The sequence below is a fragment of the Eutrigla gurnardus genome (genome assembly GCF_963514095.1).
Source record: "Eutrigla gurnardus genome assembly, chromosome: 7".
Classification (NCBI taxonomy): Eukaryota; Metazoa; Chordata; class Actinopteri; order Perciformes; family Triglidae; genus Eutrigla; species Eutrigla gurnardus.
The window spans coordinates 22,769,788-22,782,490 of NC_139921.1; the positions used below are offsets into that span (position 1 = coordinate 22,769,788).

The 12,703-nt window shown below is 42.1% G+C and overlaps 1 protein-coding gene across 1 annotated transcript; it reads right to left on the reverse strand.

Moving 5' to 3' along the window:
* Positions 1-3,930: 3,930 nt before the first annotated feature.
* On the reverse strand, positions 3,931-11,390 carry LOC311016286 (RNA polymerase II elongation factor ELL-like). The gene is made up of 12 exons (XM_084013886.1): positions 11,101-11,390; positions 9,179-9,223; positions 8,941-9,062; positions 8,162-8,322; positions 7,049-7,353; positions 6,815-6,939; positions 6,223-6,709; positions 6,055-6,142; positions 5,906-5,972; positions 5,507-5,678; positions 5,035-5,079; positions 3,931-4,922 (listed from the first exon to the last, which is right to left on the reverse strand). The coding sequence occupies exons 1-12, from the start codon at positions 11,230-11,232 to the stop codon at positions 4,818-4,820; spliced, it is 1,854 nt and encodes a 617-aa protein (XP_083870012.1). The 5' UTR covers positions 11,233-11,390; the 3' UTR covers positions 3,931-4,817.
* Positions 11,391-12,703: the final 1,313 nt, after the last annotated feature.

Genomic DNA, 12,703 nt, shown 5'->3' on the forward strand with positions numbered 1-12,703 from the left:
TTTTTGCATCTCTTAAAGTAACTAAACTTCCTCGACGGCTCCTTTCTATTTTCTTTACCCATGCTGCCTCTTGGCTAAGTTATTCATAATTCACTATTGTTATGCAGACGACACTCAGTTATTCTTTTAAATCTTTATTATCTTTCTTCGTCTTTTGCGTTAATACCTGGGGAGGATGGTCGAGCGGTTCACGACTCCAACTTCCGACGTTGACTCGCCGACACCTGCGGGTTCGATCCCCGCCCCAGGTATGCCACACTGGAGTGGATGTGATGAATGAATGAGAGCTCTATAAACAACAAACAACCGGTTCAAACTTGCGTTCCAAAACTTGCGTTCGTTGCGAATTTCCGTCGATTTCAACTTGCGAATTTCCGAATTTCATCAACATCAACCAACGAGGAGGAAACAGAGAACAAGTAAGTCAAAGAAAGCCCAGGTGGTTGAGCTAGCTAGCTTCACTAGCTAGCTTGACGGGCAAGTTTTTTTAAGTATGTTTTTTTAATCTCCTTTAATTACTTTCTTTTAAACCCGTCTTGTTTTTTATGGATCATCTGAAAGCTTTCAGTTAAGTTTGGTTTGTTTTAATGGATAACAAATAACCTTAAAATGTAAAGAATGACACCACAGATAGTAAAGCTTAATTTATACCTCAAATAACCTGGACATTTTAACTAAGATGCTAATTTGATTTGTAGCTGCAAAGCTCCACAAATATGGAGGAACCACATGAACGTGAACTTAAGTGTAAATATTTAGAAAGCTCTTCAGTGATCAGTTACCTCAGCTGGTAGAGAAACTGCTCCTCAGTCTGAAGGTTGAGGGTTCAAATCTCTGCTCTCTTGTTGTATTTTCCTTCTGTTAAGCCTCATCATAGGTATTTAAATCTAAATTAGTAGCTTAAAGAACCTGGACTTTTTAATTAAGATGCTCATTTGATTTCCAGCTGTGAAACTCCACAAATAAGGATGAACATGTGTATGAATCAAATTAGAGTTGGATCAACATTCAGTTAGCTCAGCTGGTAGAAAAACTGATCTTCAATCTGAAGGTTGAGGGTTCAAATCCCTCTTCATCCATTGTATTTTCCTTCTGTTGACCCTCAGAGGACTCAGGTGTCTCTTATTGTGAAAAACCTGTCTTGAATGAGCCTATTATTTTAACAAATCCTTTAACTTTACTTTTTCTTTGTTAAAAACAAAAAGGTGCAACACATATCTAAAGCTGGAATCAAACCAGTGACGTGTCAGTCACATGACCTGCAAATTAACCATTCACCTAATTCAGATTTAAACACTTTGTTTTGCGACATACAAGTGAACAACGGCGGTGACGTGCCTCAAACGCATCACAACAACCTTCACAGACCGGAGATTTGTGCGTAAAATCCGCTGGCTGACCTGTTAGCGTCACTTCACTCACGAGGGAATTAAAAGCAAATAAACGGAGCTGCTGAATGAAGTGAATCACCAAAAACATGTCCCTGAACGCGTCCTGGACCGGATAGTTTGGGGTTTGTTGGGAACAGGAAACAACCCACCTGCCTCGTGGATGTTCTCCTCGCACGAGTACCAGATGCCGGTGTGGAAGCAGCGAAAGAGGAAGCGGTCGTCCCCGATTTTTATGACTCTAACAATTTTAAATATTTTTTTATGAATATATCCTGACTGACTTTTTCGTGAATTTTCGACGTGCTATAGTATGACTTTTTTTTGGGGGGGGGGATATGACTAAGCCTTTTTATAACTATTTTGCACTCACTACACTCAGATTTTGATTGACACGCGATATAGAAGCATATGTTAGGACTTTTACATCATTTTTACTACATTTTATGAATTTTGTCGATCTTTCACTTTTTTTTTCGACATGCTATATATAGTATGACTTTTTTTTTCCTGAAAAAATTGATCATGGCTTTTTATGGCTGTTTTGGACTCACTACACTGAGACTTGGTGCATCAAGCGATATGAGCGATTTTTATGACTCTAACAATTTTAAATATTTTTTTATGAATATATTCTGACTGACTTTTTCGTGAATTTTCATCATGCTATAGCATGACCTTTTTTTAACAATATGATCAAGGCTTTTTTTTTTAAAGATTATTTTCTTGCATAGACACCTTTGTATTAGCGGTGGATAGAGAGGAAACATGAGAGAGAGAGGGGGATGTGACATGTATCAAAGGATCTCCGGCCGGGATTCGAACCTGAGGCTGCTGCATATATGCAGACATGGGTAAATGGCATGCACTCTAACCACTCAACCACCTGCCTGCCATTGCCTTTTTATGACTGTTTTGGACTCACTACACTCAGATTTTGATTGACACGCGATATAGAAGCATATGTTAGGACTTTTACATCATTTTTACAACATTTTATGAATTTTGTCGATTTTTCACTTTTTTTCCGACATGCTATAGTATGACTTTTTTTTTCCCTGAAAAAGTTGACCATGGCTTTTTATGGCTGTTTTGGACTCACTACACTGAGACTAGGCGCGTCAAGCGAGATGAGCGATTTTTATGCCTTTTTAACAATTTTAAATATTTTTTTATGAATATATCCTGACTGACTTTTTCGTGAATTTTCGACGTGCTATAGTATGACTTTTTTTTGGGGGGGGGGATATGACTAAGCCTTTTTATAACTATTTTGCACTCACTACACTCAGATTTTGATTGACACGCGATATAGAAGCATATGTTAGGACTTTTACATCATTTTTACTACATTTTATGAATTTTGTCGATCTTTCACTTTTTTTTTCGACATGCTATATATAGTATGACTTTTTTTTTCCTGAAAAAATTGATCATGGCTTTTTATGGCTGTTTTGGACTCACTACACTGAGACTTGGTGCATCAAGCGATATGAGCGATTTTTATGACTCTAACAATTTTAAATATTTTTTTATGAATATATTCTGACTGACTTTTTCGTGAATTTTCATCATGTTATAGCATGACCTTTTTTTAACAATATGATCAAGGCTTTTTTTTTTAAAGATTATTTTCTTGCATAGACACCTTTGTATTAGCGGTGGATAGAGAGGAAACATGAGAGAGAGAGGGGGATGTGACATGTATCAAAGGATCTCCGGCCGGGATTCGAACCTGAGGCTGCTGCATATATGCAGACATGGGTAAATGGCATGCACTCTAACCACTCAACCACCTGCCTGCCATTGCCTTTTTATGACTGTTTTGGACTCACTACACTCAGATTTTGATTGACACGCGATATAGAAGCATATGTTAGGACTTTTACATCATTTTTACAACATTTTATGAATTTTGTCGATTTTTCACTTTTTTTTTCGACATGCTATAGTATGACTTTTTTTTTTCCTGAAAAAATTGATCATGGCTTTTTATGGCTGTTTTGGACTCACTACACTGAGACTTGGTGCATCAAGCGATATGAGCGATTTTTATGACTCTTTAACAATTTTAAATATTTTTTTTCATGAATATATTCTGACTGACTTTTTCGTGAATTTTCGACATGCTATAGCATGACCTTTTTTTAACAATATGATCAAGGCTTTTTTTTTTAAAGATTATTTTCTTGCATAGACACCTTTGTATTAGCGGTGGATAGAGAGGAAACATGAGAGAGAGAGGGGGATGTGACATGTATCAAAGCCATGAACCAATAAATAAATTAAAGCTGTGACTTTCAACACGTCAATATCAAAAAGACATCTAAAAATGAAACATCAAAAGGCATTTAAATAAAACAAAACTGTCTGCCATACGTTACAAAAAAAAAGCATGCATTTGGTGTCCGTGTCTGCTACAGGTGCCCAAATGGAATAGATTGAGATTTATATGTATTCCAGTAAATAAAAAAAACATTTATTTTTAGTTTCCATTTTTTAAGAAATGTTTTCCCTGCAAAACAAAAAACACAAAAGGGGGTGTATACAAAATGAATACAAATACATTTATTTGATACTGACAAAACCTCAGATTTATTCCTCATGCATTCTGTTAAGTACATAGCATGCAACAAATCATTTTTATTTCTTAATTTTTCCCCGTCTCAGCCTACAGGATCAACACATCTGTAACTTCCTCCGACTCTGCTAATTCACACCAGTTTACAGTGTCACTTTTACTGCAGCCCATACTGTAAAATCCCTGAATGCAACTTCAAGTTGACATTGCGTTTGAACACAACAGTCTTCTGTTATCCAGGAATCAATCCACAATTAAGAACCACTTCAGGCACTGGCAATACTTTCAAGAGTCATTTGAACCGAGGAGAACACAAGAACACCGATGTGATTTGAATTCACCAAACCCAAAGAACAGACGTCTTCTCAGGGACGTGCACGTCGTCATCCCAGCTGCCGTTCACATGAGCCGCCTGGCCGCGTACAGCGTCCGGCTACCTCATGCTTCCGGCTTAGACGTTAATGCTGACATGGCAAACAGAACACAGAAGCAAATACCCAAATTGATTTAATCCATTAACAAAACTATGATGGAAGATGGGATTCTACAAATGTAAAACTATTATTACTCCTTGGCCGTACCATGCTGCTGTGGTAGCAGCTGTTCCTTTTTTCCCCCACAAACACTTCCCATCTTCCAAAGAATACATCTCATATTGTAGGTTTGCTTTTCTCAGCCTGCCACTGCTGGCTCCCAACCTCACTGAACCTTCCAGCAGGTCACGCGAGACTACGTTGAGCTGCGAAGACCGTAGGTTTCAAGCTCGATGGCACTCAGCTCAGCAGCATGGACCTCCCACCCGTCTCAGGGGCGATTATTGTACTCTCCAGAAATCACTCGTCTCACAGTCAGAGCTGTTGTCGGTCATACTCCGATATGAGCTTCTTGATGTGGGCAAGTTTGTTGTGGAGATATTCACAGCGAATCTTGTCCTGGCTGTAGTTGGGGTTGGACTAAAAAACAACAAAAAAAGGACAAACAAAATAAAAAGGTTTGATTATTTCACAGTTGCTGCCAAGTGTGGCAATCCTGGCGATGGATTGGGAAGTCTAACAAAGTGGTTACCTTTTTAATCTTGCGATACTCTTGAAGAATTTGATTACGGACCGTCTGCAAGAGGAAGAGAATGAGGACATTCATATAACGTCCATAACACAGAAAAATGTGCCCAGTCTACAAGACATTCCCAATAATATGAATGTGATGGAAAACAAAACTTTAAACCACCCATTTCATTTCTTAATGACATATGATGATGTTTCAGTGCCAGCATTTATACAGGAACAATTATAGCCTATGAAGCAACATTTACTGCAACATTTTAGAATAAATGGTAAAAATGTTATTACACCTCTACTCAGTATGGTGATTATTTTGACTTTTATGTGCTACCTGTGGTGCTCCACAAGACAGTTATTTGTGGATTCATCACATATTATGTGGAGTATCTCTATTAAAAAAAAAAAAGCCTCTGCATGACAAGTAATTTGACAGTAGTCATAAAGTCAGGTGCTGGATGTCATCATGCTTTTTTTACCTTGTATTTATGCGACCCGTGGTGCAACTGTTTGAGCTGCGTGTCCAGCTCCATGAACTGCCGCGTCACGCCGTCGATGCGAGCGTGTAAATCCCTGTACTCGCTGTACTCCGTGTTGAAGTCCTGCTTGTAGCTCTGTCTCTGCTCGTGACTGGGAATCCCTGTGTACTTCCTGCGTGGGGAACATAAAAGGGACACTATGATCAGATCAGCAAAGTACCCACCTACATAATACCACGTCAACAACCTGCAGAGGGTTTGTAATGCAAAACAACAACCCTGATAACTAAACTTTTTACCCAATAATACAGTTCTTTATCACGATCACAGAACAAACGTTGAGATGTTTTGACACTGAAAGGTTTTGTGAGTCAAAGAACCTATACCAGGTTTACTTACAATAGATAGTCTGCTGTGTCGTTGTCCGCCTCGAGCACACTAGAGTTGAACAAAATTTCACTTGGCTCTGAAAGAAAAATGTCAATGTCAAAGAATTTTCTGACAAAATGGCCCATTGAAGTGACTAGAAGACACCTAGCAGCACTCACCTATGCAGACCACGGAGACTTTATCGACAGGATCCTCTGAACTGGGATCTTTTCTCCTCACTTTCCTGTCTTTCAACCGATCCTTCTCCTTTACAGACAAAAACATCCCGATCACCAACAGAAACACAAACACAAAAATCAAAACCAAATAAAAGTAGGTTCTCTCACTTGATCTCTGTGTTTGTGTTTGCCCTTCTTCCTTTTAACGGTGTGCCTGTTCAGATCAGGCACTATGGGAGGAGACTGAGGGCGATCAGAGTTGGGTTGAGGAGGGTCATTTGATGTGACCTCAGGTTCCTCTTGAGCACAGGAAGTTGGTTCGAGCCTCTTGGCCACTTCTGCTTCCCGCTGGCAGACTGCTGACAAGGACTCAAAAAGCTTACGTGGATCAAGCGAGTCCCTTGGCCCGCCGTCCCCCGCTTCTGTGACGACTTTGTGAGCCGCTTGTTCAGCGGGCCTCGCTCTCGACTTGTCGCCGGCTATTTTGCTGGATATGAGGGATATCCTGGGCTTCTTGTTCGCCAGAGGGTCAGTGTATTCCTCTGGCAGGGAAGGTTTTGGACGATGGGCTGGGGAGGAGTTGGGGGTGTCTCGCAGTGGACTGACCTGGGCCTCTGGGACGGTGAGGAGGTTCTGTTGTGGCTGAAACAGTTTCCTGCACAGTCGTTAAAAAAAAGGTGATAAATGACGATAATATCATCTTTATAATCAACAGCTTTTGAGATAGTGTTGTTTAGTGTTCTCGCTTCTTATTCGTTACCTGACAAAGATTCGTTTCAGTAGCTGTTGGTCTCCTGAGGTGTAGCCTGGCCAGTCTTTCTGGAGCTCCTTATACAAGCAGTCCTTTAGAATAAATGTGTTGTCCTTACTATTGATCTGGCCAACCTGCATCCAAACACACGCACACGGATACAAGCAAACATAAAGTAGGTGAGAAAAGACACTCAGAGAGCCATTTCTTGATTTAGACCTGTATTAATCCGGCATGGATTACCTCCAACAGTGCAGAGTCCAGCATGTCTTTGTCTCTCGCCCTCAATCCGTCTTTCTGCAGCCTCAAGATGAGCTCGGGCCTCTTGTACGGCCTCAGAGCCAGCAGATGCGTTACTCTCTCCCTGAGCGGCCTCTCCTGCACATCGCCCTCGCTCTTCCCGTTTGAAGCAGGGGCCCCCTTCTTCGGCTTGGACGCCGCGACTTGGACACGCCTCTTCATGTTGCCGAGGAGAGACTGGGACGAGTGCCGGGGCTTGGTCAGGCTGGCCAGCGCAGGGGCCGGGGCTCGCACCGTTACCTTCTTGCCTGCGAGGGGAGCAGGAAAACAAAAAGAAGACGCATAAAGCAAAAATATGCTTCTTCTGTCAAAAAGTACGTTATCTTCTGCTTGGTTCGTTTTTTAGCACATTAAAAAAAATGGACTAGGTTGAAGATAACATAAGATCAGACACAAGAGGAAGAGGAATCAGTGGGTCACTATATCTTTGTCCTGAGGCAGAAAGACCTAATTTCACCTCTTCAGAAAGCCAGATTCGGGTTACAAGCATTCACGCAAGTCTGAGTGAGCAAACGCTGCCATCTAATTTAGGAAATAACCACACGATTGCACAAGCCTAAAGTGAGGAAGTGTTTTTTTTTGTAAACGCTTCCTCTGAACTGACAAAATCATCAAAACCGCTGCGGGTGCGTCTCCAAACACACATACATGCACCGAAACAAGATGACGGTGGCTAAAATATCTGTTAGTGGGAACTGGTTTGATGGGTGGAAGAAGGAAACCAGCGTCGACACACAAAAAAAAAAAGCTAAATCACTGGTTTACTTATGTGTATACATCCCTATCCTTTAAAATTACTATTATATATAATATCAATATAAAAAGTGTTATGTGTGTGCATGCAGAAGACAATAAGACTGTTACCATGTCACTAGTTACCACACATGTTGCTATGACAACCAATGCAATATGGCTGACTGTATTTTTTCTTTGTTGGATTTTTATCAGCACAGTACAAATCTGTCTTCAGGCCAGTCTTATTCCTTAGCGGGAGGTATCTCTTGTATAACCAAACAGATTGTACACGTGAGCGGGTTTTTTTTCTGCCTCTCCTACCCTGGAAGCGCCCCCCCTGTTTGATGACGATGGCCCCTCGGCTGCGCGTCTCCTCCTCGGCTTGGGCCATGCTCTGTCGAGCCTTATCGTAGGAATCATCCGTAGCGTTGACGGTCATCTTTTTCTGGATCACCCCGAGACATGACAGCTCCTCGGCAGCACTGGGAGGAGGGAGGGAGGACAGCGGGTAAGAACAGGTATCCCTCTGACAGGTTATCCATTTTCAGAATGATAGAAGATGCACATAAAACCAATCCATCAGCCGGACTACTTTACTGCCAAATACACAGCATCCATCTGTAGGTTTCCATTATTGTGTCATTTATGCAACAGCTCCAAAGCGTCCCTTTGTAGTCGTGTCAAACGGCAGATTTGATACTCCTGACATTTATCAAATTCATAACTCTACATTTCCAGACTTCCTAGACTCTGACACGGACACCCTGGGTTTCGTGGCATTTAAAGGAGTCAGACAGAGAGATGTTAGCAGCAGGGTGACTTCCACACAGCAGTAGAGGGGGCGGAGACATTTTAAAACACTGAAACTTGTTGAGGAGCATGATTTATTGCCAAATATATAATGATGCTAAACATGATTACATGGTTCATTCATCGGTTTAAAAATTCAACACAGTCCCCATGCGCCATAAAACATGTGCCCTCCTCTATTTCTGTTGCATCATTCCTGCTTTCAGACTGAATGTTGCATCATTCCATCATCAACTGATGCAAACCCTTATATATTTTGAACCCTTGTAACATTATTTGTTGCGTCTTACCCAGTGCCGAGCTGTTGGAAGCAGTCGAAGCTGCCGTGCGGATTCTGGCGTGCGACGTTCGTCACGCCGAAGGTGAATGTCCTCAAATCATCTCTATTCTCCGAGCAAGGGACGGAGATTCTCTGTGAAACAGATACAGACGGGAGAACCGATTAGCCTTAGCATCTTTCACATCTTCATGCATGAGATTAAATGATTGAATCGGCGTCATGTCAACGGGTCGACCAGCTCCTCTTACCCCTTTGTTGCCGTTAAAACAGACGGTGGGATGGGAAGGCCAGCCCTGAAGGAAAAGACAAAATCACTTGATATGAGCGTGTCCTGGAGTCAGCACACACACACAGATCTGATAACAGACCAGCAAATACGCATGACAAACACACAACACAGAGGATGTTATGTGGTTTGTACTGCCTGTACAAATGCTCCATCTTCCTTCACTGTGGTTTCATGACGGCCATCAACTCAACTCATTTACTTTTCTGATTGTAGTTTGTACTTTTTCTCTCCCAATACTGGTTATGAAATCTTCAACTCAGGATATCAGCCGATACCAAGGCTATCCATTTCCCCGAAAGTACATTTCTGCGTAGAAATGAAATCATTTTATGTTAGACTGCAGAGTTGCACGTGGAAAGAAAGGTTGCATAAAGCCTGCAGAAGGAGCTGCGTGAAGTCTCATGATTGCCTCAAGTGATGTCATTCGAGTCAGGGTCAGTAGCTGAAGACTACAAGTTTGAAAACGCAAAACATGCAGAAGCGAGTGAGTTTCCTGCTACATTTGCTGTAACACTCGTCATTAACTTCTGTATGTGAGCAGCTGTAGATCCAGCGTATCAGATCGATACATCCCTAATGATGAATACTCAGCCTCACATCAAGTTGCGATCCAACTTGAGAGCGTATTTCCCCCCTAAAAAATCATTTTCTTCAAATGAGACTAAGTGTTCCCTGGGAAACATGAACTCCTGGTGTATCCTGACACTTGCACATGATGTCCCCCCTTAAATAAATGCAGTCTGATTTTTAAAGACGACACGGGCTAAGGTCACTGCGACCTGCTGTTCAAATACAGCAGCTCGAATGTGTGAGTGGAAAGAAAAAAAAAAAAAACTTCAGCCTGTCATTTCTTGCAGGGGTGAATTAGCCCGTAGGAAATGACAGAAATGACAGTGCCAAATTAACACGCCGGCGGCTCCAACGGAAACTATGCGGCGATGACTGGAACCAAATTGACCTTTTCATGGAGATGGATTTGCGAGTCCACCTGTTGATGAGTGCAGAGTGGCCTGCCAGTACTCGGCTTGGCCCTCGGCTACATGCATGCAGAGGTGTGTTTTTTTCTCGTCTCCGTGATCAGACCAAGCGGGTTATGAATAGCCACACTTAAAAGCTAAATAAAGACACTTAAATGCATGCACAGCAACAGTATTGTGTTCATGTGAGGGTGTGTTGGGTGTCCCCCCCACCCACCACCACCACCACCATCCTTCCTGTTTAATCACCCAGTGTGGTCGTCACCTTTCCTCAGAAACTTCACTGTGGAGTTTCCTCACCATCTTGTGAGGAATTACTGAACTATAGAGGAAGTGAAGATGACTGTTCTCTGCTCACACTTCCTGTAGTTCTCTCATTCGTGCGTCATTAACTGGGTCAAATGTTTGAATGTGTGGATAAAGACCTGGCAACTCCATTCATGTTTACAAAAAAAGAGAAGTCTCAAATAATTATGATACAAAATCACCACCCTCCTCCAACTACTAGTAGCCTCCTCCCCCCCTACCCAAGCCTGTTTCCTTTCTTCTCCCGTCGTCTGCTTTAACACACAACATACGAGCCAGCAGCCTGGACCGACTTGGCCGGCGGCTTGTTACGAGCAGCACCACGCAGGGAAGCGTTTCCGCATCGTATTATGCAACATGAATCTACATTTCACAGCTTAAAAAGGGGGAGGCTGGTCGGAGACAACAGCCGAGGGGGATAGTGGTGAACTTCGGGTGAAATGTATATCTCACACACACACACACGAACCCTCCTTCCTCGGCTTTTTCTTCCGACCTCATTTTAAAGTAAGGTTCGAAGCCCGGCGACCAACCGTCGCTGCTACGTTTTCGCTAATTTTCGAGAAATTGCTTAAAAACGACAACAAAAACAACCTACCTTGCTGTTTTGAAAGCAGCCGATAGCTCTTGCCGCGCTGTCAGTGAGTTTGACGTGAAAAACCGAGACGTTGCCGCGGTTCAGTTTGCCGCCGGACAGTCCGTAACACTGGTTCTCCTTTAGCGTCGACATGCCGCCGCCTGTGCCCCCCTGCCGGGCTTCGTCCGGAGCGAACAGACCCCGCGGAAACGGGCCAACATTGGCGAGAGGCTACAGGGGAGAAAGGCTAACGGTTCCGTGTGGCTGCTCCTCCGCCGCGCGCTATTCTGGAGTAGATCGCGTTACGTCATGACGGCGGAGCAGATCCTATTGGCCCAGAGACATAAATAAACCATTACGTAGGGCTTACGTAACCACTTCTATTTTTCCTGCCTCCCCTCTCGCTATGCTAATTTTCTTTCTCTCACGTGAAAACTATGGAAGTCGAAACTCTTAAAAAAAATAAAAGGAAACTTCCTCAAAATAATGACATAGCATTTAAAAAGAAATTACTTAGCCTAAAAAATGACAAAATAGTGACTTAATATGTCAAAATATTGACTTAGTATCTCAAAATAGTGACTAATTATCCCAAAATATTGCCTTAGTATCTCAAAATAGTGACTAATTATCCCAAAATATTGACTTAGTATCTCAAAATAGTGACTAATTATCCCAAAATATTGACTTAGTATCTCAAAATAGTGACGAATTATCCCAAAATATTAACTTAGTATCCCAAAATAGTGACTAATTATCCCAAATTGTTGACTTATTATCTCTAAATAATGAGATACTTTCTCAAAAATAATTACTTAATATCTCAAAAATAATGACTTAGTATAATATGTCATTATTCTGAAATTTTTCATTATTTCATTATTTCTTTTCCATGATAAAACATTTTTAATTTGAAAAACTACGTTTAAAGCTGCACAATTGCAGCATACACAAGGGGGCGTTGTCTCTGTGCCCATTCGTGACATGTTTGCATGTTAAGGATGCAGGCAAATTAGATCCCTGTTGCTTATGCCCACTGGTAATTTTGTTAGCTACAACTAATTGCTGTTTGACTTAATTGCACATCTGGTATTTGAGGGTCGCTGAAGTGTTTTTCTGGTCTCAGAGGAGCTCGGAGCCAGTCTCCCTCCCACTATGCCCTTTTCAAATCATTGATGTCACATTTAGTTTTTTAATTTAGTTGATGCTCAACGCTTTACAGAGAACAAAAGAGAACAAAAAAAAAAGACAAAACAAATGACCTACTCTTTGTGCATTTGAAATGCAGTGGGTCTCATCCCTCTCTGCTGGTGTTTGAAGCAGATGGTGGTCGCAAGGCACACGAGAACCGTTCAAAGCTGACTCATATCAAAGGACCTCTGGATCTTTGTAGTGCAGCGTCTGCAACAGGTGACATTTTGGGCTCAAAACCGTTTATAACTTTGAGTGCTCGCTGTGGGACCGAAGCCTCCCCTCAACCCAGCAGGTATACGGAAGGGACACATCGGGAGAGGGGAGAGGCAGAGGGACACAGAGGGAGGAGATGAAAGTTAGTATCCTCTCACTTTGTGACTTTCTGCAGTTCGCTGCCAGCCAGCAACATGAGGACACTTCACCCGAGAGC

Coding starts and splice junctions, on each gene's coding strand:
- LOC311016286 (XM_084013886.1), bottom strand. CDS start 11,232: ATGTCGACGCTAAAGGAGAACCAGTGTTACGGACTGTCCGGCGGCAAA. Junction 9,063..9,178: donor GTTTTAACGGCAACAAAGGG/GTAAGAGGAGCT, acceptor TCTGTTTCACAG/AGAATCTCCGTCCCTTGCTC. Junction 4,923..5,034: donor AGTATCGCAAGATTAAAAAG/GTAACCACTTTG, acceptor GTTGTTTTTTAG/TCCAACCCCAACTACAGCCA.